General features: G+C 36.9%; 7 protein-coding genes across 9 annotated transcripts; 4 read left to right on the top strand and 3 right to left on the bottom strand.

The window, feature by feature from the left end:
• The first annotated feature begins 5 nt into the window (after window positions 1-5).
• Window positions 6-2,874, top strand: LOC105316608 (MICOS complex subunit MIC60-like). Its single transcript, XM_011411645.2, has 9 exons — window positions 6-92; window positions 143-186; window positions 249-1,051; window positions 1,186-1,331; window positions 1,394-1,580; window positions 1,627-1,730; window positions 1,786-1,887; window positions 1,944-2,085; window positions 2,137-2,874. The coding sequence occupies exons 1-9, from the start codon at window positions 45-47 to the stop codon at window positions 2,745-2,747; spliced, it is 2,187 nt and encodes a 728-aa protein (XP_011409947.1). The 5' UTR covers window positions 6-44; the 3' UTR covers window positions 2,748-2,874.
• Window positions 2,875-2,981: 107 nt separating this feature from the next.
• LOC100632358 (protein 4.1-like) lies at window positions 2,982-6,091 on the top strand. Its single transcript, XM_003383842.3, has 14 exons — window positions 2,982-3,406; window positions 3,503-3,607; window positions 4,188-4,230; window positions 4,291-4,411; window positions 4,474-4,526; window positions 4,575-4,648; window positions 4,713-4,759; window positions 4,820-4,907; window positions 4,969-5,069; window positions 5,202-5,265; window positions 5,358-5,455; window positions 5,504-5,575; window positions 5,807-5,878; window positions 5,945-6,091. The coding sequence occupies exons 1-14, from the start codon at window positions 3,341-3,343 to the stop codon at window positions 5,982-5,984; spliced, it is 1,044 nt and encodes a 347-aa protein (XP_003383890.1). The 5' UTR covers window positions 2,982-3,340; the 3' UTR covers window positions 5,985-6,091.
• On the bottom strand, window positions 5,982-12,583 carry LOC100637283 (transcription elongation regulator 1-like). 3 transcript variants are annotated; one of them, XM_020008806.1, is made up of 17 exons: window positions 12,508-12,583; window positions 12,369-12,463; window positions 12,134-12,171; window positions 11,770-11,925; window positions 11,568-11,715; window positions 11,031-11,326; window positions 10,522-10,972; window positions 10,203-10,245; window positions 9,926-10,154; window positions 9,475-9,686; window positions 8,803-8,974; window positions 8,476-8,643; window positions 7,888-8,223; window positions 7,149-7,232; window positions 6,978-7,078; window positions 6,808-6,868; window positions 5,982-6,293 (listed from the first exon to the last, which is right to left on the bottom strand). In XM_020008806.1, exons 1-17 carry the CDS (start codon window positions 12,564-12,566, stop codon window positions 6,153-6,155), a joined length of 2,790 nt encoding a protein of 929 aa, XP_019864365.1. In that variant the 5' UTR covers window positions 12,567-12,583; the 3' UTR covers window positions 5,982-6,152. The 3 variants fall into 3 exon arrangements, with proteins under 3 accessions (XP_019864365.1, XP_019864366.1, XP_019864367.1); XM_020008807.1 differs by lacking the exon at window positions 12,508-12,583 and having other exon boundaries at window positions 12,306-12,448; XM_020008808.1 differs by lacking the exons at window positions 12,134-12,171; window positions 12,369-12,463; window positions 12,508-12,583 and having other exon boundaries at window positions 11,757-11,848.
• Window positions 12,584-12,591: 8 nt separating this feature from the next.
• On the top strand, window positions 12,592-14,531 carry LOC100637156 (sideroflexin-2-like). The gene is made up of 10 exons (XM_003383880.3): window positions 12,592-12,883; window positions 12,928-13,101; window positions 13,214-13,312; window positions 13,543-13,618; window positions 13,662-13,826; window positions 13,892-13,958; window positions 14,013-14,065; window positions 14,116-14,165; window positions 14,210-14,257; window positions 14,329-14,531. The coding sequence occupies exons 1-10, from the start codon at window positions 12,729-12,731 to the stop codon at window positions 14,426-14,428; spliced, it is 987 nt and encodes a 328-aa protein (XP_003383928.1). The 5' UTR covers window positions 12,592-12,728; the 3' UTR covers window positions 14,429-14,531.
• On the bottom strand, window positions 14,408-15,254 carry LOC105316598 (uncharacterized). The gene is made up of 5 exons (XM_011411621.2): window positions 15,179-15,254; window positions 14,947-15,121; window positions 14,817-14,870; window positions 14,700-14,771; window positions 14,408-14,631 (listed from the first exon to the last, which is right to left on the bottom strand). Exons 1-5 carry the CDS (start codon window positions 15,216-15,218, stop codon window positions 14,604-14,606), a joined length of 369 nt encoding a protein of 122 aa, XP_011409923.1. The 5' UTR covers window positions 15,219-15,254; the 3' UTR covers window positions 14,408-14,603.
• Window positions 15,255-15,292: 38 nt separating this feature from the next.
• LOC100637029 (KAT8 regulatory NSL complex subunit 3-like) lies at window positions 15,293-23,709 on the top strand. Its single transcript, XM_020008809.1, has 12 exons — window positions 15,293-15,548; window positions 16,426-16,617; window positions 16,672-16,768; window positions 16,849-16,932; window positions 17,015-17,116; window positions 17,337-17,462; window positions 17,612-17,827; window positions 17,880-17,951; window positions 18,055-18,129; window positions 20,643-20,735; window positions 22,179-22,241; window positions 22,801-23,709. The coding sequence occupies exons 1-12, from the start codon at window positions 15,367-15,369 to the stop codon at window positions 23,485-23,487; spliced, it is 1,989 nt and encodes a 662-aa protein (XP_019864368.1). The 5' UTR covers window positions 15,293-15,366; the 3' UTR covers window positions 23,488-23,709.
• Window positions 23,710-23,842: 133 nt separating this feature from the next.
• LOC109593756 (uncharacterized) lies at window positions 23,843-26,131 on the bottom strand. The gene is made up of 8 exons (XM_020008804.1): window positions 26,058-26,131; window positions 25,744-26,000; window positions 25,342-25,514; window positions 25,099-25,214; window positions 24,762-24,945; window positions 24,553-24,697; window positions 24,182-24,446; window positions 23,843-24,134 (listed from the first exon to the last, which is right to left on the bottom strand). Exons 2-8 carry the CDS (start codon window positions 25,952-25,954, stop codon window positions 24,110-24,112), a joined length of 1,119 nt encoding a protein of 372 aa, XP_019864363.1. The 5' UTR covers window positions 25,955-26,000; window positions 26,058-26,131; the 3' UTR covers window positions 23,843-24,109.
• Between the last annotated feature and the right edge of the window lie 84 nt (window positions 26,132-26,215).

The raw sequence follows: 26,215 nt of genomic DNA, 5'->3' as shown, positions 1-26,215 counted from the left end.
TCACGTGATGCAAGTCTTGAGGGTTAAAAATAGGAAAATCCAAAATGTCTTTTCATAGGCTCCAAAAAGCAACTCATTCAATTGTTAAAATAGTGAGAAATATAATAGGCATGTTTTGAAATTATTAATTTTTAATTATTAGAAATCTTCAGGCCACAACTTTCTCTATCGCTCACAATCTAGCAGGTATTAATCATAAATTAAAATTAATTATAATAATAAATATTATTGATTTAATGCTTAAACAGTGCTACGAAAGGGAGTAGCTTACGACGGGCACTATTTGGAATTACGTTAATATCTGGGGGCGTGGTCGGTGGAGCAATAGCATACGGTCATCATGATCCAAACTTTAAACAATCAGTGGATGCATATATACCTGGATTTAGTAATGTAACCGACAGATCAGTCATACTATTGAATAAAGGAACAGAAGTAATGAAACAGATCATGTTACCAGAGAAATGGAGGAGCCCGACTCCTCCTGTTGATGATGTGAAGTCATCGTCTTTAGCTGATAAATTAGAATCGGAAAATATTCAAGACAATTCAAAAACTTCGTCTGAGACTGATCAATCCAAGACTGATCAATCCAAGTCTCCTCCCACTGCCCCACCCACTACTGATCCTGTACCAGCCACTGTCCCACCCACTACTGATTCTGTACCAGATCCTCCTCCTCCTCCTCCTCCTGTGGTATCGTCTGATCCAACAACTAAAACTGTTCCTCCTCCATCAACTGAAGCCACACCTCCTGACACTCCTCCTGATGCCACGCCTTCTGATACTGTACCATCTTCCGAGACAAGTGTTGTATCTATAGAAGCCACACCTACCAAAAGCACTGCATCTGAAGCCATCCCACCTGTAACTACCACGCCTCCTAGTGTTGCTAGGTTACAGGAAGTGTTTGAACGATACAGTGAAGGATCTGATACCGTATTGAGCTGTATCGATGAGTTAAAAGCATCACTGGATAAACGTAACGAGAGGATGATAGAAGACTTTAATAATCCACCAAAAGATGAGAAAGAGATTGAAAATATAGTTGGTAAGACACTAATGATGACGATGATGATTAATAAAATAATGGAATATATATGAGTTTTTAAACATGATGATTTTCTATCATGATGGACACTGCAATGTACATGCATGTACTTTATATGCCTTATTCCCTGAAAGGTGACATAATGACTAATGAAGGTGCTGTTGATAGTGCTAAAGAAGAGTTGAAGAGAGCAAGAGAGAAGCAAGTAGACTTATCTGATCAATTGACGAGTGCTATAGATGCAGCTAGAAATGATGGAGCCACTGAACTAGTGGAAATGGTTAGTGTTTTCATTATGTACATGTACATAAAAAACTTTTAAAAACTCATTCCTTATTTCAGGTTTGTGCCAAAGTTGGCGAATACACTGCATCTATTGAGAAGAGAGAAGAGTTCATCAAAGAAGCAGAGAAAGTGTACGAGACTCAATTTCAGGAAAGAGAAGAGAAACAAGAAAGCGAAAAGATTGCTGCTTTGATGAATCAGATTGAAGAATTGAGAGAAGAAGGCAAAAAAGTGCTAGAGAAAGGTATTGTTATGGTGGACATTTCTAAAAGTATTACTGTTTATTTTAGCTTTACAAGAGCAAAAAGATGAACACGATGAGATTTTGAAAGAAAAACTACGCGAAACCATTGAAGACAAAGAGAAAGAGTTTCAGAGAGAGCTAGAAATGATGGTAGACAAAGAAAAAATGAAGACTAGAAAAAGGATATACATTTTGCGTTGTATAGGAGATGGAGCTGAGAGAGAACTATGAGGAAAAGATTAAAGAAAAATTGTACTACCAAGCTGAAGCCCAAGCAGCTTATACTAAGAAATACCTCGAGGAACAGGTACAAACCATCATTCCCTTTTCTTTAGATTTGGCATGTTGTTGTTATTGCTGCAGGCTGAAGAGATTAGCAAAGAACTTGAAGAGAAGCACAGAAGAGCTGAGAATGAGTTAGAAGAAGAGTATCAAAAGAAGCTTGCTTGTGCTTATGCTCATCTAAAGGGGATACACTCTATGATCAATACTGTAGTTGAAACAAGTTGGTCCATCATTACATTAAGCTTATAGTCACCTCTCTCTTTCTAATTAGGTCAGAGTACAAGAAGACAGCAGAGTGTTAGAGCAGCATCAGATGCTCTTACTAACGCACTCATTGCCGCTAATGCTGATCCTAACACGTACTCAAGGCATAGTATAAAATCAGAAGTGAAGATGTTACATGAAACAGCCAAAAATGATACCTTCATACATGCTATCCTCTCTGCCATTCCAGCTGAGGTCTTAGAGGATGGCCTTGTATCAGAAGCTAGTCTTAAAAACAGGTTTACCAGAGTTAAGAAGATTGCTGGCAGGGTTGCCCTGGTCCCAGAAGAGGGAGGAGGTCTGGGTGTGTACCTCCTCTCCTTCCTCCAGTCACTGCTGACTATTGATATGGTACACCCACGCATTACGTCCTCTGGTCTCTCGTCTGTCGATCCAGAGTCCCTCTCGACCTTTGACCTCTTGCGTCAGGCAAAGTTCTCACTGGAAGCTGGGGATTTGGAGACCAGTGTTAGAGTCCTTAGCCAATTGAAAGGAGAATCCAGAAGGGTTGTGAGCGATTGGCTACGAGATGCTGTTCTTTATTTAGAAACGAGGCAGGCTATCATGGCCATTAGTGAATATCTGGCAGCTTCAAGTGCAGCTGTACTGCAACAATAACGAAATAATACATTTATATAGTTTAATGATTTTTGTTTAAAATCAATCTTCAATCTTGTAACAACTTTTGTGTGTGTGCATTTTGTACATAATTGTAGATCATAATAGTTCATGATTTGAGAATCAATCTAAGTTGACTTGACTCTGGTATGGGAATGAGTACCAGCATGGAAAACTGGGAATGAGTACCAGCATGAAAAACTGGAAATGAGTTCTCAACGGTCTGAGTTTGAGGACGGATTGGAGTTTGGTGTAGGTGTGTCAAATGTGAGAGCTTTTCTTGGCGTTTTCCTGGTCCTCGTCTCCAGTCCTTCCATCCCTTTCCTTGCAGCTTTGACTGCTTCTCTCTTTCTCTTCTTCATGTCCTCAAACTCCTGCAGATCAGTCATTTTAAAACTTATACGAGACAGTTTCTGAGGAAGCATGGCGCTCGGGTGCTAAGTAATTTGTGCGTGGGAGTTAAAGATCAGGGACCTGGAGATGAAGCTAATATTACTGGACCCCGGGACAATCTTTCGCAAGGCAAGGAGCGGAGGAGGAAGAGCCGAAGAGGTGCGAAGCAAGTGAAAGCCAATATTCTGTAGTGGGACAAGATGTCAGAGATCCTTCCTTGTCAAATAGAAGGGCTGGACGGGTCCATTGTTTCTGTTGATGTCGCGGTAAGGCAAAAAGACTCAAAACATTATTATAATAATTCAATTTAAAATTTTCTCTGTATAAATATACATGTACTTCACCTCCCACTAAACTGACAGAAAAGGGCAACGGGAGAGCAATTATTGAGAGATGTCTTCTCTCATATTAGCCTGGATGAGAATGACTACTTTGGATTGCAATACTTTGACAAGAAAGAACAACTGGTAAGAAGACATTTTTGATCACACTTTCTCAGCACCTAATATAACATTATTAATAATACATTATTATCATTATTATTACTATTAATGTTGTAATTCAGATTTATATGGTCATTGTTCACAAAGATGAACAAGTAGTTGACAATGGTTGTTCGATCATAGCCCTTTTGTAGGGACACATTCCAAGCATTCCTTGAAGCCATAGAGTGCTGCCCTCACTGTGGTTGCTTCCACTACAAATTAAATATTAATGCAGCTTATTGATATTACTGAAGACCACACGCTGCAATGTATTTGTCAACAGTATAACTATTAATGATTTAATTACTATAATGAAGTACTGGATAAGCGAGCATGTGCATGTCATGTGTTTCAGAAAAATGGAATAAAAATTGCGAATGTTTTTGGAGCCAATTTATTAGGAAAGAGAATTTCGAATCAGTTGCAACTTAGTTAGAATCAACTCTTTTTACATGGGCAAAAATGTATACATGTACATGTATCTAAAAACCCTTACATGTATGTACATGTACTCTTGGCTAAAATGTATTGATATTTTAATATTTATTTTATTTATGTACAGAGATGGCTCGATCCTTTGAAGCCAATCAGAAAACAATTAAAAAGTAAATATAATAATAATAATAATCGCACATTTTAACATACTTTATTCTCCCCGTATTAAGATGGTCCTTATAACTTCCGCTTGCGTGTTCGTCTCTACCCCACATCCCCAACATACCTTTTTGATGAATCAACAAGATATTACATATCTTTACAAATACGTGAGGACCTCCTCTCTAAGAAGTAAGTTACAAGTAGATCAACTTTATGTTTATTCATTTTTGCTCTGTTTTATCTGTCCTTAGGCTGTTGTGTTCTGAGGATACCAAAGCTTCTTTATACAGTTACTTAGTTCAAGGTTGGTGGGTGTGGTTAGTGAAGGATGACTGTGTGTGTGTTTGTGTAGGTGAGTTTGGTGACTATGACCCGAGTGAGCATCAGCATGGATACCTTGATGACTTTAATATGTTAGAAGATGAGGTAAGAGGAGAGAGGGCGGGAGAGAAAAGGAAAGTATGAATCATAAATTAATCCTCCTTTATAGTCGCCTGATTTTGTTGATAAAGTCCACATTCTTCATGTCCAGAACAAGTAAGTTTAATTAGTAGTAGTAACTACTGTCACTTATCATGTGATAATCATGTGATCCAGGGGTATGCTACCTTCCGAATGTGACAAGAAGTTTCTTGATCTCTCGTGTCGTCTTGATCGATACGGCATGGACTTCCATCAGATTGTTGTAAGTATATAAATAATAATTAAAATGAGAATGACTTATTTTCTATTCTCGTCCCTTTTAGGATTTTTCAGGTGTGCGGCTATGGGTGGGTGTGACATGTACTGGTCTGACTGTTTATTGTGGGCAGGAGCCATTGCTAACTAAACTCAATCATTTCCCGTGGTACGTACATATACATGTACATGATAAAGTAGAAGTGCATGTTCATTTGAATATATACAGTACTTGTGCTATTGTGCAATTTAAGTTTTGTCTATTGTTTGATTCATTCATTGAACTTTGTCACATCCACAGGGTTAGAATAAGTGGAGTGAACTTCAAAAACAAGCAACTCCTGTTAGAAATGACTCCATTACCGGTATGTCTAATACAGCACATAATGTACATACATGTATGTATTCTATTATACCACACACACACACACACACACACACACACACACACACACAGTCATTCTCCCATCAAGAGGTCATTGGGTTTACGTGTGCTTCTCGCTCAGCTTGTAAGGAGCTTTGGAAATCGTGCGTGTGTCACCACAGCTTCTTCAGGTAGGAGAGAAAGATGGCTGATATCTAGTTATTAGGTTCCCTTTGTAGGACAACTCGGACCGAGAGGATGCCTCCTGCTAAGATCGGTCTCTTTAGAAGAGGCTCTACATTCAGATACAGGTAAAGCAATGGTCACACGATCGTCACATGACCAGTGCGGTTAAGTACTTAAGTCCATGATGACATATTCTTACCACGGTTTTTGAGAATCATTTATGATAAGAACATCTCTAGAAACCTGAGACTTAAACATGTACTACTGAATTGTTATTATTATTCATAATTTCCATCACATGATGAAGACTGTTATCATAAGCTTATCTGTCATACTATTTCTTTGTTTGTGTATAGTGGTCGCACTCAATTCAAGTTACTACAAGATGGTACTACTGTTACCCGTAGGAGCAGTCGAAAATTTGACAGGTTAGCCATAAAAAAAATACAATATCTTGATAGTCCTTCATGTATTAAAAATTTACACTTTTTTAGATTGTCTAGCCGAAATAAGATTGCCAGAAAAACTATTTGAAGATGCAAAAGACGATTTCCTTTTTTTAATAATAATGATAATAATTTATTTTCCTTTTATTCTCCATTTACATGATATTTTATTGTCAGTAATTAATTATTATAGTACACAATCATTTTTAATAAGAAGTTAATTAATAATTAATTAATTGCCATTAGGGGGTGTGGTCTATTTCCTAAGTCTCTCCGAGGGGAAAGTGGCAGTAGGAGGGGGAGGAGGCCCCCTGCTGTGTAACTCGTCAATGTAATGGTATAAAATAGTGGTCCTTTCTTCCTCAATACAGTCAAGGATCAAGTAACGTTGATCATTCTGTGAGGAGAGAGAAGAGAATTAAAAGTAATAAGTGTGGCTAAACAAGCGTAACAGGGTAAAAAGTATTCCTATAATTGATTTCACCACCTTGCAAGTACAACTTGGTCATTATTAAGACTTATAGAGGTTCTCTCTACCTTATAATGCTTCTAGAAAAGTTTTTAGACAGTATCTCTATGCTCTCTTGCTGTTAGAAAGCTCTTAACTTTGTCCCATGTGTAAGCCGCCATTTTGTTTGCCGTGACCACACCCACTCACGTAAAGGAGCGTGGGCGGGTGGTTGCTAAGGATTGTTATTTCTCCAATACAACATGTATAGAAGAAATGTAAGTGTGGACATACAAATATATATATATATATAGATAGCGCGACGGTGAATTCAATTATAGGAACGACCTGGGGGCTTCGCCCCCAGGTCGTTAATAAAATGTATAAGTACAATTAATGTACTGCTAAAGTCTACTATTAATTGATTAAAATTAATAATAATAATTTTAAAGATAACACAAACTTTCAGTGTCTCAATAATGTCCTTTAAATGACGATCGGAAGATTCGATGACTTCTTTACTCCTTAAAATAAATAAAATAAATAAAATAGATAAAATAAATAAAATAGATAAAATAAATAAAATACAATAGGGCTATAGTGCAATATCAGTTGAAAATATAATGCACTAACTTGAATGTTATCATTTTTGTTTCTGAGAGGAGGGATCTGAAGTCATCTTTTGCTTGCTTCATCTTATCGTGAAGGAACCTCTCATACTCGTCTTCACGATCCTACAGGAGGAGAGAGAGAGAGGGATACCGTGTTACTAGCCTAGCCGAGAGTATTCTGTTGAGTCCTTACATGATCACTGTCAGAGTAATTCTTGTATCTATAGTCTTCTTTGATGTACTTCCTTGCTTTCTTCCAGGGCATAGTAAGAGTGATCTATTATTAGAAATGTAGTTTAATACAAAGAATTCTCTCGTTTTCATTTTTAGTGAAATTTGGCCAAAGTCCCTGGCCAGATTTTGAGTAACTTTTGAAATTTGTAAAAAATCCAAATTTAATCGGAATCAGCTCAAACTTAAAACACAACATAAGAACATGTATACGTATCAGAAAATGTAATAAAAATTGAGAATTCTCTCCTAGTCATTTTTGGCAAAATTTGGCCAATGACCCTGTACTATAGTACAAGGACTTCGACCCAATTTTTGAGTAACTTTAAAAATTCGTAAAAAATCCAATTTTAATTGGAATCAGCTGAAACTTAAAAAACAACATAAGAACATGTATACGTATCAGAAAATGTAATAAAAATTGAGAATTCTCTCCAAGTCATTTTTGGCAAAATTTGGCCAACGACCCTGTACTATAGTACAGGGACTTTGACCCAATTTTTTGAGTAACTTTAAAAATTATTAAAAAATCCAAATTTAATCGGAATTAGCTCAAACTTAAAACACAACATAAGAACATGCATAAGTATCAGAAAATGTAATAAAAATTGAAAATTCTCTCCTAGTCATATTTTGCGAAATTTTGCCAACGACCCTGCAGTACTATACTACACTATAACTTAATGCCTAGCATTGCCTACTTTAGTAGTTTCTTCTAATAGCTTTCTAAACTGAAGTCGTCTTTTCTTAGCAAGTTGTGACACGTGCTCCCTGAACAGCTTCTCCTTCTCGGCTAAGTCTATCAACTCTGACAGCTCCCACCTCTGGTCCTTCCTAAGCTGTCTTTTGCTCTCGGTCCAAGATGAGAGAGGGTCTTTAATTAGGTCAACAAGAAGGGACGAAAAGTGTTGCTGTGCTTCTGTTCGGCGGAGCTGCTCTCTCTCAATGTCCCACTGCTTCTCTTGGGCAGAGCGACTGAGCTGGACTTCTCTTTCTCTCTCTCTGAGACTGGCGGCAATAAGCTCCTGCTTCTCATCCTGCAAGGAATGTAAAAATAATTAATAATATATACATGCACATGTACTGTACTACTGCATACATCTACATGTCACAGATAATTTTTAGAGAGCAATTTTTTGTAAATTACTAAAATCTATAGTGATCAGAATTATTTAAATTAGGCAAATTTCTGAACATGCAAGCTTACATAAAATGGTTCAGAATGGTTGGTTTTATTTTGGTGAGTGGCTCTAAATTTTAAATTTTAAAGAATCCCCCCCCTCACTTACTCTATTCAGACATTTAATATACTCGTTAAACAATTCTTCTCTTCTTGACGAGCTCTCAATAGCTTTGTATCGCCTATCCTTGTGAAATGAGGACTTGACTTTCTTCCATTGTGACTTGTCACTCAAACTATGATCTTCCTTCAGCATGGCAAGGAAATCATTCTTCTCCTAATAATAATAATATCAAAAAAATTAAATATAATCACTATAACAATAATTAGTTTTTTATTTCTGACATACTTTAACCACACCCAGTACTAGTAAAAGACCACGCCCATAACCACACCCATCATTAATCGCATGTACCTACTGCTGCATCTTAATCACCTTTTCTTCTTTAGTTTTTTGAGTTTGTTTCTGTTCCTCGTTTCTTTGTTTGTTCGCTTTTTTAAGTTCATTTAGGTGCTCATTGAATAAAGACTCCCTCTCCTTCATCTTCTCAATAACTTTAAACTTCTCACACCTAGCATACTGTCTGATGAACTCAGTGAATGTTGATCTATAAAAAGACGAATGTTAATACCAAATTACCAATAGATACACAGTTGAGTTTGAAATTTTAGTGAATTTAAGGAAAGGAATTGTAATTTTAATATAAAATTGATACATAAATTAACATCATTTATTACTAATTTAGAATTTTAAAAAATGCTAAGTTAGTAGAGGCCAAACCTCCAATAGATCAAAATTGGTACACATCATTAAAAGTGGACTTACAACATGCACGCATTTAAGCTACATGTACATGTACATGCATACCGTATACCGGTTTATTTTCGTGGTAAAAAATTTTCGCGAATCTTGCATTTCTAAGTTTTCGCGGAATTAATTTTCGCGAATTGCTTGCAGACTGCACCACGTGGCAATGGAGAGCAGAATTTCGCGGTGAAAAAATTTCGCGAATGATCACTAAACCGTGAAATTCGCGAAAATATTTTACCACGAAAATAAACCGGTATACGGTACATGTAAATTAATGTATATGAAACTGGGATTCACTTTGCAGTGATTTTGCAATCTTCTCTTAGAAAGGTCATAAAGGTGTCTCTCTTCTCCTTAGCTTTACTCTTCCTTTCCTTAAGCTCTGCTTCAACTCGAGCAGCAACAAACTCATCAAAAGCAGCTTTCCTTTCTTTAGCGAGTAACAACTGATACCTCTCATCGAATACAAACTTTGGTAGCTCTTTCTCCCAAGTAGAGAATGCTGACACCTAAAATGACATGAATTGTAGATAAACATGTACCTTCAGAAATGTTTGAGTGATTAAATCTTATATTAAGATGACAATCATTGTGACATACATGTACATCTAAATAATACATTATCATACTGTATAGTGCTGGTTTTTACATGTACATGTATACATAAACATTTCTATTTCATAAAATTTTAGAGTTTTGTGCACAATTTTACGACCCAATCAATGAATAGAGGACAGTCAGGACACACCTCTCTCTCCAGTAGCATTGCTTTGAATATTTCTGTTCTCTCCTCTAGTGATACCCTGGCTCTCATTTCTGCTGCTTTCATTTCTTTCGCTCTCTCGGCAACTTCAGCTTTAACAGCTGCAGAGAGGTCAACCTCAATCCCCTCCATCTTGACAGGATCAGGAGGGAAAAGGTGACCTCCCTTTTCCTCTTCTGCAGAATCCTCATCCTCACCAACCAAAGCAGCTAATCTAGGGATCATAATTAATGTCAGGTGATTCAACTGATTATATACTCACTTCATTTTCTTTGTGGCTGGTTCCTCCAATTCACCAACTCTCTCTAATAATAAAAAACATAAACTACTGTAATAAAAATATACACATATATAATACTTACATGTACATGTATGTCATTTAAGCTACATGTAGATGCACAAATGTATACATGTATATGCTTGCATGTCAAGTGTACACATGTACATGTACATACAAAGTATTTATGTAAATAAGTTCTTCCAAGGGCTAGTAGATTTACATTATAATGCCTAAAATACTCAAAAAGTTGTACTCTTAATGTCACAAAGGAAAAAGAGAGAGAGAGGAAGAGAAAGCTCACGTTTTTTCCACGGAGGTGCTTCAAGAATCTTAAGTACAAGCGGATTATGAATCAGCTCTGGCGGGAGCTTCCAGTACGACTTACGACTAGTAGCATCAAAGAAGAACTGCTTTCTATCGCTGGTAAAGACAACAGACCATGGGGTACCAGCGACAGGCACACTATCAATTGGATGAGGGCCTTTCCTCTCTTCAATTTTAGGATTCGGAGCCATTTTGACTGGAAGAGAGGGAGGAAGAGTAGGAGGAGAAGGACCTGTGCCTAGTTTAGCTGCTACTATCGCAAGGAGCTCTTTCTCGTTCATTTCCATTGGCTCCGTCTGATCGGGTTTGGTAGAGTCCGAGTTGCCAGGCAAGAAGGAGGAAGAGGAAGGAGGGAGGAGGTGATTAGAAGGAGGGAGACCTGTACTAACTGTAGGTGGATCAAAGCTGCTTTGGGGAACAAGGACAGGCTACAAATAATCAATAATAGGAATTATGACTATAAATAAAATAATGATCTTTTATTACTTTTAAGTTATCTTCATCGCCTATTGATTGGTCAATGACATCAGCATTAGCTGGTACTAAAGAAGTGGGTGGGGTTTCAGAGGAAGTAGGCATGGCCTCGGAAGAACGGAGAACGTCCAGGTTAGCGGGGAGTGGCATCACAAGCTCAAAATCGGTTGGTTTCTCCCAGGATGACTGGCGAGTGACTTTATTGTAATAATAAGTTCTGGTATCATCATCAGGGGACTTGTGCTCTGACCACACCCTCTGGGGAATGAGGGGGACCCCCAGGGGTAAGGGGGGAGGGGCACCAGGACCTGGTAATTGAGAGAAAACTGAAGGCATGAAGATACGTGTAAAGTATACATGTAGCTCGTAATTTTGAAGGGATAAAATTGCCAGTTTTATCGCCATTCGCTAAAATAAACAAATCCGACCACAAGCTGTAAGTGGCTTTTTAATTTCCACTGCTATATTGCACTAAATTAATTTTCGCAGATTTTATTATCACAAATCTTCAAAAATTGCAAAAATTTTATTAATTATAAACCCTCTCACCTGGTTCAGGTTTATTAAAAGGTACGATCCTAGCACCGGCTGGTCTCTCCCACATTGTCTTTTTAGTCGTCGGCTCAAAATAATACACCGATCCATCACTAGTACTGTGCTCCATCCATATAGGCCCATCCTCTTCAGTGGGTGGAGCCTGTAATTAATTAATTAATTAATTAATTAATTATTCATTACTTGTCAAAATTACTTTAAAAGGTATTTCGGGTCTCATTAGCAGTCCCGGATTCGTTGGCATGACAACATGAGGAGGAGGGTTCCCGGGGAAAGGCGGCAGGAGCAGTGGGCGTGGGTCCATGCCGGGGAGAAGGGGTGGGGCCAAGGGCGGAGACACAAGGAGAGGAGACTAAAATAAAAACAAATTTTAAAAATTGAGTCGTACATATACATGTACATGTAGCAAAATTTTGGTAGCCATTCATTATAAAACCAGCCATTATGAACATGCTCAATGGTACATGGCTACAGATTTGCTAAATTAAAACCAGGCAATAACCACCCTCCAAAATCAGCAGATATGGTTATCTGTATGTGTATATACATCATGTATTTACCTGATTAGGGATCTGATTTGATGAATCAGGAGACAAAACTAGAAAATAAAGGACGGACATAATGTAATACATACATATACTGGTGCCATAATGTCCATGGATATCTATATACATGTATGTGTGGTACTATACTGTTCAAGAAAATGTCATAATAATTATGCATCGTCCCTACCAATTGAGGAAGGGTTTACGTATAATTAAGTGACAGACACATCACGTGACTGTAGTGTGACACCTGCTGCTGGGGGGCGGGGCGCGGGCATGGGAGGAGGAGCTCCAAAAGACATGGCGGGTAGAGGAGGGACCGGCTGGAATTTACCTCCTGGAGGACTAAAAGAGGAGAATAAAGAGAAACAATTCATTATATGACTAACCCAGACGTGGGGAGAGTAAGTGGAAGGTCATTCTCTTGAGTACTAGAGAAATTCGCCATTTTAATACCTAAAAGTATACGGAATTTAGGATTACGAGAATTTACGGAAACATTTTAAATTAACGAAGCAAGGGTTAACTAATTGGTAGGCGGAGCTATAATTATTATGGCTGTGCAGCAGTTCATTTCATAGTTCTTTTGTTTTCTTTTGCTTTACAACAAATGGCTGGTGTTCCTGTTGATATTGATAAGCCCCTTTGGGACCAGAGGACCTTTTATGGTCGTTTCCAGCACTTCCTCAGAATCACCAATCCTTTGCTATCTCTCAAATCAGAGCAAGAGCTAGAAAAAGCTGCAGATCTGGTGAAAGTTGCAAGGTACAAGAAAGTGGGCTGGGATTTTAGTGTATCCTCATTCCCAGATCTACAGGTTTGGTACCAAATGGAGTGAGTCTGGATGAACTGCAAACCGCTAAGGTCCTGTATGATTCCGCTTATCACCCTGATAGCGGAGAGAGAATGAATCTGATCGGTCGGATGTCATTTCAAGTCCCAGGAGGCATGGTTATATTAGGATCTATGCTTGTATATTATCGGTATGATATACACAACTATTCTCATCCATACATCTGATTATGTAATTTATAATTTATGCAATGAAATTGTATGAAATCTCTCTTTAACTCTCTCCCTCACTCTTTCCTCCAGTACTACGCTGCAGGTGTTTATGGTTCAATGGGTTAATCAGTCATTTAATGCACTGGTCAATTATACTAATAGAAATGTCAATAGTTCAATTACTAACAGGTAGAGTAACCTTAAAACTCTAAAATATTATTATCGTATATTACAGCACTTTATTTTGGCAATTTCCTGTAACATTATAATTTGCAGTTGTCAATTTAGTAATTTTTGTGTACATGCGCATTACTAAGATTTAAGATTTAATTTTGTTGCAAATCATTAGACGCCAAAAAATAATACTCTGCCAAAATAACACTCTATCCATCCACTTACTATATTATTAATATTGATAGACAAATAGGTGTGGCTTATGCAGGAGCAACCACTGGAGCTGTTGGTGTTTCAGTTTTACTAAATTCACTTGTGAAAGTACAAATACACATACATGTATGCCTATGTTTATAATTTATAGAGGGCCCCTCCTCTGGTTGCTAGGTGGGTTCCTTTTGTTGCCGTGGCTGCAGCAAATTGCATCAATATTCCGACAATGAGACAGAGGGAGTTAGTGGAGGGAGTCGGTCTTAGCAGAAACGATTTTACTGGAAAAAGAGAAGAGGATGAACTTGGAAGATCAAGAGTGAGTCAGAGAGAGAGAGAGAGAGGGTAGGAATATTGGAGGGATGATTGGATTGTTTGTGACAGGTAGCAGCTGTCAAAGGAATCAGCCAAGTAACCTTTTCACGGATTTTTATGACAATACCAACACTGCGTAAGTATTTATAATTAATTATAAATATAAATGTATGATACTAATATGTGATAGTAATGTTGCCAGTACTATCTACAAGGCTAGAAAGAAGATATCCTTTATTAATGGTAAGAGCATAACGTAAAGGTGTTTATCTACATGTATTCATCTTTATTAGAGGAACAATATAGCAGCTGCAGGGTTACAGACATTGTTCTGTGGAATATTGTGAGTATCACTATGAATGATCACATGACTATCACATGATTTAGGCTCTGCTTTGCCGTACCGGTCGGATGTGCTCTATTTCCACAGAGAAGGTAAGTGGTGATGTAAAAATCACTATTCCACCGTTCCTTTGCTTTTTCTTTGTCTCTCTCTGTTTTTGTAGTTCTATAAGTTATGATTGGCTTGAAAAAGAAGCACAGCTGCAGATCAAAAACAACACGGATTCTGTACCAAAGATATTGTACTTCAATAAAGGATTGTAATATAATGAGGATATTAATAATGAGCGAACAGAGTGTAACACAATGATGAATTATGAATACGAAATGCACTACAAATCAGTTACAAATCAACAATGAAACTGAAGAAAATTTGAAATTAAATTATCGACTAAATATAGAAAAAATAATAAATTTCTTTCTCGGATTATTATACCGTTCACATTAATCGTCTACCCACCAACACCCTAAATGTACGCATGTGAGAGAAAATATTTCGCAACAAACTGATATTTAGAAAATGCGTCGCACTCACCCAATTAGAAATACAGTTAAATGTGAAATAATAAAAGATGGTGATAGTAGAGTAGACAAAAATGACCTCAAACTAGAAAATTTTAATAAACAATACCAAATTTCAATTAATTCTTACTATGATTGCTCCATTGTTGCAGTACTAGTTACACCCTCTGGCTCGGCAGTAAAACTATAGTATATTTCAGTAAAACATAAGGATATTCCAGTAAAACTCAGTAAATTAATTATCGTTGGTTACGAATTACCTTATATCAGTTTTAGTTGTTTCTTCCTGCCTTATTATAGGTATTGGGTCCTTTCTCTCTTCAGTAACTGCTTCAGCAATCATTTGTGTGATTTCTTCTTCACTTTTAACGTGTGAGAGGGACTTTGGTTCTTTCGTTCCCGTCCCTTCCCCGGCCTCCACAGCTACCCAAGACTCTAAAGGACACAATAAATAAATAAATAAATAAGAGAGCCTTTGTGATAGATACGAACCTTGCATTGACTTCTGCATCTCTTGTTTGTTTGACGCCATTTTGGTATTATTGTTCTAATTCAACAAAATACGAAATTATTCTATTATTGTGAAGCTAGTTAGTTAGTGTTATTAATTTAAAATAGGAGGAGCTTAAATTAAGATGGCGTCGTGTACAAAACAACAATAAAACAGCCAAAAATCACTTATGGCGGCTTCTTCCTGGGACCAGATTGCTTCTGAGCACTGTTATCCTAAACTGATGGCTCATTGGAGCAGCATTACCCAGTCATTGCCCACTTTTCATCTCTTTAAGCCAAATGAAGGGGCGGGGCCGAGGGAGGAGCCACTGAAAACAATAAAAGAGGAGGATACTTCTCAGTCTGTTGTGTACGTAAACTGTAATTGATGTATCAGTGAATTTCGGATGGTTTTGAACCAATGTACATGCATAAATATAAATATATATATACATTCATTGTCATTCTTCAGATTTTGAGAAAGTTATGTATGTGTATCAAAAAAAATCATAAAAATGGGTGATTCTTTCCTTTTCATTTTTGACAAAATTTGGTCAACAACTGCACAGGGACTTTGGCCTGATTTTTTAGTAACCTTAAAAAATTTATAAAAATTCAATTTTAATATGAATTAGCTCAAAACTTCTATGCAACATAAGATCATGTATATGTATTATAAAATGTAATAAAAAATGGATTTCCAGTCCATCCCATAATAGGCATTGGCTATAGTTTATTAGTTCAATGGTTTCTGTCTGGTAAATGTACATTTCATTTGTTTTTACATGTACATGCTGTGGTCGTTGAGACGCCAAAACATGTTATGTCTAGTTTCCTGTCTTATTTTCGTGTAACTCCACCTGTTGTTACACCACAGCTGCTGGGAGTCATTTAACCTTTAAACTTATTTATTATTATTATTATTATTATTATTATTATTTTATTGTTATATTATTGTTATATTGGAGAATTTGCATGTTGTAATACTCGTGTCTTCCTGGGTAGACTTTAATCCTGACTTTATTTGATGGTTTTTAATACGTTTTTAATTACTTTTGCCATCGCAGCTGCTTCATTATATTCTGTTGCATCACTAGTTCTTTCAAGTTTACAAGGAATGAGGGAGTATTTTTTTAATATTTACAACGATTAAATAACATTTAATAACAGATTGCATGTATGTATGTAGTTTTTAATAATGATTTAAGGAATGATTTTTAAAAAAGTATTTTAAAAAATTTATTTAGTAAAGAGGAGAAAGAGCCTGATATCAACTCTGATGGTGATGATGATGATATGGAGATTGATGTTGTGGGTGTGGCTGACACACCCTCTCGTCCTTACAATTATCACAAAGTGAAGAACATTATGAATGAATGTTATCAACACATGAATCTGATAAGGTTACCTCTAGAAAATAATGACTTGGAGCTTGAAAAGTTAGAAAGAACGAGGGAGAGAGAGAGAGACAAAAATATTCTTTTTTCTTTTAGAGTATTCAGTGATGCTAATTATCAGCAACAGAACCTGCTCAGTAAATGTTTGCAAGTTTTTCGTGACGATCAACTCGCCAGATTATCATTCTCTGGAGTAAGTGACATCACGTGATTACGCCCTTTGATGTCATATTACATCACGTGACATCACTTTGCATCACATTTGCTTTTTAGTCACAAGAAGAGGCTATTCAAAGACGTTTGAGTAACGACACCGCGTCTAAAAAGATTCGTAAGATATTTGCCGACATTAAATGGGTAAGTGCATGTATACATGTACTGGAGTATTTTATATCAATAATATTATTAATGTATATGTACATGTACATATACATGTTAGGACCCACAGTTAACCCAGTGGTTACACAGGACACTAATAAGAGTTCTTGATGATGACATGCTTCCTATTTATCTTGATGTGCTTCAAGTATTGAAAACTAACGTAAGGTTGTATCATGCATCATTATTATACTCTCTTCTTTGTAAGCTGTTTTTATATTTGTATTGAAAGGTACTATAGTTTGTAAAAATAAAAGCTAAAACTAGCAATGCATGCACATGTACATTTTACATCATGCACCTCTCTCTCTCTCTCTCTCTCTCTCTCTCTCTCTCTCTCTCTCTCTCTCTCTCTCTCTCTCTCTCTCCCTCTTAATTTCTAGTGCCCAGGTTTAGTAGAGCAGATGATTCACATTGGCTTAGGTGGTGATGGTGTCAATGAAGCTTTAAAATTATTGTTAAAGAGACCATGGAATCCTTCAATTGGGATGACTAACATAGACAAACAAGTACAGTAATAACCTATTGCTCGTACATATACACATGTACCTACTTGCTTAATTAAATTATGACTATTGTATGCTATATAAGTTAATTCCTCTTTATGTCTCTCTCTTTATTTTTGTCTGTTTCTCCCCCCCCCTCTCTCTCTCTTCAGCTTCATTTTGATCCTTCTCCATTATTTGTCACTGTCCCTCACTCAACTGCTCCTCTAGGCAGTAGGAGGTTAAGGCTATTCCAGAGTCAGTTCAACGCTTTTGGTAAGGTATTCCCTGTCATTGTACAAGACAATAAAGCCGACACTGGACAACGGACATCATTCCGTGAATCTGTGGAGAATATAGTGCAGTGCACCTTACAGAGGGTTCAAGAGGTACTGTACATCTACATGAATTATTTTATTTTTATTTATTTTATTTTTTAAGCTAAAGGAACAGTTTTCATCACGCCCGATAATATTAGTCAGTTGGTCTACCAGCTGTAGGATTGCTTGTAAGGTACTTAATACTGGGAACGAGGGTCTGGTGGCATGGGAACGAGGGCCTGGGGGCATGGGAATGAAGTTCTGGAAGTATGGAAATGATTTCTTATTGTTTCTAGGTAGCTGAAGTGGAGCGTGTGGCATGTCTGGTTAATCTCGGGTTGGTTATAGATGGACTCGATTACTCCTGGACCGTAAGGAAATACATGATTACATATACATGTACATCTAATTGTATACATGCACATGTTTTTGTACATGCAACAATGCGTTTTGTTAATTTTGCTAGTCAGCTAAAGGTCTGGCTAGCAAGACTATAGTGTTGTGCATGTATTAAGATAAAGGATTGTCTGGTTGCATTGTAAAATCGAATTACACGTGCGTGTGTATGTTCTCTTAAATTACATGTACATGTAGTACAATGTACATGTTTTCAAACAAATGCTTCGTACACGAATACAAATAGTTCCCGATCAATTTCAATTAACAGAATTGCAACTGAAATACAATATTTAATTGGAACACTACTATGTACATGTACATGTATATTTTTTGACGTAACAGCTAGGCCCTGTACATGTACACTACATGTGCATGTGTAAACTCTACTAATGTGACCTTGTCACTGATAGTTCCTTTTTGTGATAATTTTAAAAGATATCTCTTTTATCAGACAACAATTAAGAGTTAGGTCATCCTGTTAAAATTATAATTTATTTATTTATTAGTGCATCTGTATTATTAGTATTACAAGGAATCGTAGTAACGGTGATAATGATATTTTTATTTTGCGTGTCTCTGCGGTTTAACACTCGCTCCTCCTGTGGTTGTCTCTGGTTTAGAATTGATAATAATTAATAATATTAATAAAACGATAAACACAAGTTTTGGTCTCATGTTATGTCTATGACCTTATGAGAGAGGTTGCTTATAAACCAGTTACCAAGTGCCCATCTAACCAATGAGCTCTTGATGTGACCTTATTAGCTCGAATTAAGCTAGCACAACAGGTGTAGCTCTTACGCAATTATAAAAATTATTTCAGATATTGTGGAAATATTATAAGCACGCTTGCATGGATATATGTACATGTACATGTACATGTACATGTACATGTACATATACATGAGTGTGTGAGACGGAGCATGTAATTGGCCTAATTATAATGAGTAATTGGTATAAGCTACTAGTGTCCATATACAATAATTGCATGTGGTTACTATCTTTCAACCTAATTCTCACGCTGTTCTTAGCCTCTTGCTCTTTATTGGATTTATAATGCTTCGTTAAGTTCTTTATTATCTGAGGTTTTTTTGTAATTTAATCTGGCGAGACGCTGTGTCTGTGTCTATATGGTTTTACGATAAGAAAAAGCCATAATAAAACCCGATAGGGTGAGATTCTTCCGGATATCATTTTACCAAGTCTACTATGGCCTGCTATTATAGGGTATGTTTGTCACTTTTGATGTGTGAGATTATCTATCCAAGATATACTGTTCATGTACATATAACTTTAAAATAGATTTATTGGCACGCACTCAGTGTCATGTTGTTTACATATACATGTACATGTACACGTATATGTACATGTACATGTATATATACATGTACATGTACATTTACATGTACATGTACATGTACATGTATATTGACATGTACATTAGCTTTCTATAGTTTATGGACTATTATGTACACAGTTTACATTAGCTTACATTAGCTATAATCTAATTTTAAAAGTGAAATTTGCGAAAGTCTATGTAATCCTAATCAAGTTTAATTGTTTGTGTACATGTACATGCATATGTATTATGATGCTGTACAAGGGAAAGAGAGGCGTGGTGAGATTTGTGGATTAATGAAATGGTTGTAGTGCTTTCCTTGACAACACAGACCAGGTGTATCGTTGGAAGCGCTAGTTGTGTAGGCTCATTCTGTTCATTATATGCAGCTGTTGCGCATTACATCAGTATTCATAATTCTATGGTTTATATCACTGGTAGTAAAAACAACTTTTTAATTAGCTATAACGAATCTAATAATGGCCTTAACCAGGAATGGTAAACCCTCGCCCGCTACTAAATATCTGTGGAGCAGCTGTTGTTCGGTGCGGCCCTCTAACCACAGTGGCATGTTACGGGCACTATCTACCCAATCAGCTAGCCCACTACAATGTGGCACTACTGGTAACTGGAGATAATTGGTTAATAAGTACATGTTACATATTGTGGAGCTTGTGTTTGGCTCTAATTACATAATGCAAGTTACATGTGTCTCTTATTATTTGATGTGTTTTGTGTGGCATATGTAGACACATGTTATAAATGGCTTTATCTTTATAAATGGATTTACCTCTCCATGTGTACATGTACATGTATAACGTAAAGGTATAGGGATGGATTACTTGCATGTGTGAGTATGTGGTTAACTTCATATTGAATTGTAGTGTCATAATTAAATTATTGTTATTATTATTATTTTTTTTTTATAATTATCATTATTATCATTATTACTGGTTATTATGGTCTATTACATGTACATGTATGTCAGTCTGATATAGATCCATTATTATTATTATTATTATTTGTTGTGTACAGTACATGTGCATGTATTTTTAAATGGTAGCTTTATTTTATGTGTTTCTTCACATCTCTCTCCCCCTCCCTCTCTCTCTCCCCCTTCTCTCTCCCCCCCTCTCTCTCTCTCAGTTATCTTCTGATCCATTCCTAAACTGCACTACTCCTTCAATCTTCATTATTGGTGAAAACTCACCTGACAGAACTAAAGAGACATACGTCGAAGTAATTACTATTTTATTTAATTATTTTTACGACTTTTAGCGATAATTGTTACTATTCACACTTTAGGCCAATTAATCATTTGTAAACCTCGAAAAGTCATAGTAGTGAACAGATTATGCAACATAAGTACATGTACACATGTAATAAAATCTACAGTATGGTCTAGATTATTAACCTTTATACTCTGATCTGTTGCATAATATTCTGTATGTATATATATATATATATTATACCTACTTCTCTCCTCATTTGTCTCTTTCTTTGTCTCTCTCTCTCTCTCTCCCTCCCTCTCTTTCCTCCTACATATTTCTCTCACTCTTTTATTGTATTCTCTTACTCTGTTGTACTATGGATTGACAGCTGTTGTTGAAATCCTAGAACACTTACTCACTACAATGGTTATTCATTTTTAATTATCATCCCATTGTCTTAGAAAATTATAGCAATAGGCTTAAGTGTGGATGCTAACACAAGTAGCAGTGTAGGATCTTGAAATAAAAGGCCAGTCTAGCTAAAATTGGGAGATTTAAGATACCTTGAAATATCCTAAACCCCCTCTATATCTAACAGGGGCAATAATAATGGCTCTCTTTCTTTTACTCTGCCTCTCTTCCCCTCTCTTTCTCCTCCTCACTGTTCCTCTTTCCTTCTCTCTCTCTCTCTCTCTGTCTAGTCTCTGTATGTCTGGTATTTAGTATACCAGTTCCATCACTTGTTAATTACATGCATTAGGTCTTTGGTGTTGACCAGTAACATGCCTCTGGCACATGTTATCATATTTATTTTGTCTGCAAAACATTCGCAGTACACAATTATTAATGACAGCAGTCATGTGTGGAAGCTAATCTGTCTGGATAGGAGAGTATTAGCCAACCTCGTGGAATGCAATTAGTGAAATCTAATTATATAGTTCTATATTGCCAGCACCCTACACTATGTATATGTATGTATGCACCTAATAAAAACTCTTAGTTTTTAATTCAATCAATTCTATAATTGCCCTTGGAACATAAAGAGCACAAATACAACTACAAACGAGATTTATTACTGTACTGCATTGTTTTCTGTGATGGTAATTTGTTAATAATTATGTAGTTTTTATTTGTCCTGGAGCCATTTTTCTGCACACTTTGCCAATTGTATTATTTTACGGGTCTTTGCTTCGGGCCTTTTTATTCAAAGGCATGATATAAAACTAGTAATAATGAAAGCATTTTTGCTCCAGGTGTTGCCTATAACCCTACGGCATAGTTTGAAAGAGCGGGATATATTGCCGCTGCCAAGTATGGAAACTGTTGTCCATTCTTTTAATTCAAATATTTATTGCAATAATGATGACAGATGTATATCCAATAACTTGCTTACTTATTGGTCTTCTGTCTCTGTCTCTCCCTCCCTCTGTCTCTGTCTCTTTCTCTCCCTCTCATTCTTTCATGTTCCAAGGAGCTTCGATCAAGAATGAAGACTCGCACATCATTAGTGGTAATGCATGGAGGAGATGATCAGGTGAGAAAAGGGAGAGGGAGAGAGGGAGTAAGAGACAGGGAGGGAGCATGTGGGATACACCATTGTCTAGTGATTGAACTTTAGACTAATTGTACTGTGTTTTGCATATCCATCTACTTGTATGTATGTATGTACATTTATGTCTCTGTGTATGTGTGTGTGTGGGTGTATTATAATTAGGGTGTGTTTGATATTTACATTCTATGAACGGATTACATTAATGAAAAGGTGTGCCTGTCTATGTATGTGAAGACTGTTTGGGTGTGTTAGTATTTGTGTATCCTAGCCTAGGATATGATCTCTGTTAGTTGGGGCCGTGCATACGTGGGCCGAGCAAAATTTTCTCGTTTTTTGGCTGCAGATTTAATTATTTTTTATTAGTTGTGTAGTAACTAATGTGAGGTTTTATCATGTTGTTTGCACTCTCTCCCTCCTCCTCTCTCCTTCTCTCTCTCCCCCAACATTTCTATCCCTTTGTCTTTTATCATTTTCCCCTCCCTGTCTCTCCCTCCCTCCCTCCCTCTCTCTTTTTCTCCCCCCCTCTCTCTCTCCCTCTCAGTTGAGATTAACATCAAACGACAAACTCTCTTACCTGATAACCCAAGGAATGATTGACAGGATCCTCATTGATAAAATTTACGAGTTCTTCATTTATTGCCTGCCCTCGTCCCTCTCCCTTGACATTAAGATCCCTCGTAAACGTAAATCAGGTTCGTCCGAAGAACCCTCAAACTCATTCCTTAGCAGTTCCGTCCCCAACAGCCCGATAGTTCTCACAGCGACAGCTCCTGCTGGTCCTGATGATGCAACTCGCTTATCGAGTTTGTCGTCCAATCCGTTAGTAATGCGTTCTTTGCTAGGAGGCGGAGTCAAGACGGCTGGTATGGGCATGGCTCGATCTAGTGGTGCCACGCCCCTGTTACCCTCGACGAAAGCGCCAAGGATAGGTAGACCCCCAAAATTAGGACGACCTCGCTCAAAATCAAGTTCTGAGACCAAGTCCCTGGGGACCACTAAAGTTAAAGGATCTTCAAATATTTCGTCGCGCTCTCGTTCAAAAAGTGGTGAAGTAGAACCGCCTCCTTCTCCCCAGTCTCCACCCATTGCTAGTCCGGCTAACGGTAATAATTCAAATAATGCTTCTCCTGATACACTCTTGTCTCTGACAAAGAAACACCTCTGCCCCATTCTCCCTATAACTCCTCCTAAACCTTCTCTGCTTATACCTCCTGACACTGATAAGTGATATCATTCTTTTATACATGTACTTGTTCTTATGTTGTATGTTGTTGTAATATAATGTAGTGTCTTTATTAGTCATCATGAAGTTTTAATTTTTTGTTTAATGTTCATAGCTACTTTTAATTAGATTATATCTGGTATATTGGTATGCGTGATTTGCATCAGTAATTTGATACACAAGTTAATTGTCATTTTTAAAAATTCTTTTGGCCATTGTTTCTCACATTAGCACCAGATGAAGAAAGTTCGCAAGTCCTTTTTGCTTCCAAAGGAATTTTGTTTATCCAAGAAGATTAAAATTAAATATTTTGTAATTAAAAAAAAAGATAATTTAGTTATTATTATTGTACACAAGAGAGTTATAGTATGTTACATATGTACTTGCCAAACTATAATAATAATAATAATAATGAAAAATAATAATAATAATAATAATAATGCTACATGTATTGAGTGAGAGAGATAGAAGGTTCTAGTATACAGATTGAGTCAGTAGATAAGCGATACATAAAATTAATGCTAAATATAAAACAATAATAATAACAATAATAATAATAATAGCAATGTTGTTGTTGTTGTTGTTGATGATGACTAGTTTTCATCCAAAAAAGGATAAGTATCTTTGTCTAGAACTCCCAGCAATCCAAATCACTGCAGGAAAAAAATGAAATAAAAATGACGATTGATTTTTGGCTTACATTGGTGAGTTGCAGTCGGCGATGTTTTTCCTTGTCCCACTCTTTTCCGAGAGATTCTCCCTTGAGCACCAGCACTCCAGCAGACCGTTGGGTTTTCTATGACACTGAACTGGCTTGGCAGTTCCCTTCTTAGTGCACTGTGGATGCCACTCGTTTTTGATGTTTTTAACAATATCGTATATCCTTTTGCACTGTGGGGTGACAATCGGTACCGGTGTAGGAGTGGGAGTAGGAGTGGGAGTAGGACTTGGAGTAGATGATGATGCTAGCAGACAAAAAATAAAATAAAGCATTTTTATAAATAAATAAATAAATCATTGATATTCTTATTATAAATAAAATCATCAATGAAATAGTTTTAGTGCACTTACTTGGGCAAGCTCCCCTAGTTATTGTGATGTCAACCTGGTGTATGCACTTGTATCTTCTCCAAAGACAGCGACTTTGAAAGGTCATTCCATTGCTCCCACAGAACTCATTGGGCCGAGCACTCTCACAGCCCCAACGTTTCATACACTACATGAATAGAGAAAGGAGGAACATCTGATGATAAAAAACTCATTTCAAGCTTAATTATTACTTGATCAATTCTGTCTTGACTTGGTGTGGGAGTGACTGATGGAGTCACTGATGTAATATTACTGGGAACAGTGCTAGTCGGGCTAACTGAAGGGATCTCTGGACAGTTGATTGTATCGTTGGTCAATTGGACGCATATTTCAGTGGTCTGGCAGTGTGGGTCACCGTGATGCTGAACTGTTGCCCTAATGATTAATGAGTGGAGAGAGGATATGATGATGATGTCAGTAGTGTGTATGTGTATACATACATAGGGTATAATTATTGGCTACTAGCAGGTGTCTCCATGCATGCAATCATGCAAATGCAGAATTCATAATTAAAACAAAGCATCATACCTGAAGCAAACAGGCTTCTTGGTCTCTTCGTTGCAATGCGAATACCTTTCGGGTGTCCAGTAGAAGCTTGCAGGCAAGTCCAGTAATGATGGTTTGATGCTTTGAAATACAACACTCTGCATGAAAGAGAAGAGGGAAGCATAATAAGTACATCAATTGGATGTGTGGATCGCATTATTAATAAAGATCAGACATGTGTTGGTCTGCAAAATTAATAAAGTAAATGTTCTTATCATAACTCACCTTGCTGCAGTGGCTGGCTTCTTCCATGTTTTCTGCTATTGTAAAGGATCCCAGTGCTTCTCTCTCTGAGTCTTCATCCTCATCATCATAAAGAGCCTCGATTCTGTACCAGGAAGGGCCAACCGTCAGGCTCTGATCGTAATCTTTTAAGCAAGCTGTTGATTGGATACTAACTGGAGTGCAATGTGTGGGGATGGAGGAGTGAGAGGGGGCAGGAATGGTGTAGAAAAATGTGAGAGAAAGAAATAATAAATAAATATATTCAAGTAGTACACTATAATGCAGAATGATTGAGAGAGAAAGAGCATGCAAGAGTCAATAAGAAAAGGAATAGTGAATGCATAAATAAGAGGAAACTGCATGCAGAAAATGAAAAAGAGAATGAGAGCCCCCCACACACACCTCTGATGGGATAACCCGGTGTATAAAAGCTACTTGAAGTTAAGAGTGAGTATTGTACTCCTGTATTGGTTGAGCTATTTATTATATTGCTACAGTTCAGTGAACAAGGGCCACTGCTGGTTAAATCTCCACCATCACTTGCTGGTAGTGACAGTGCTAATGTGAAACTCATCATCAAATATGTGCAAAAGATTTCTAGAAAGAGCATCATTTTCAGAGGCCACTGGGAAGGGACTATTAAAAGACTGAGACTGGGTCTAAGGGAGAGAAAGAATAAAGTATATTGTTAGCATTAATCAACACACTTTACTCACTATAGTTTAGAGTAGCTTGTAGGCTGACTGCACACCAACTCAGTAGTGTTCACCCAGTTTTTATTTCGTCGGTCTCTTAATTATTATTCATGATTATGGCCACCACGCCTAGTCTTTAATTAATAACAATAGTTTAATTAATTAATAGTTTCTTAACT

This window comes from Amphimedon queenslandica, unplaced genomic scaffold, assembly GCF_000090795.2.
Source record: "Amphimedon queenslandica unplaced genomic scaffold, v1.1 AMPQUscaffold_13506, whole genome shotgun sequence".
NCBI classification, from domain to species: domain Eukaryota; kingdom Metazoa; phylum Porifera; class Demospongiae; order Haplosclerida; family Niphatidae; genus Amphimedon; species Amphimedon queenslandica.
Note: the sequence above shows the minus strand (reverse complement) of the source record. Positions and strands in the feature narration are given on the sequence as shown.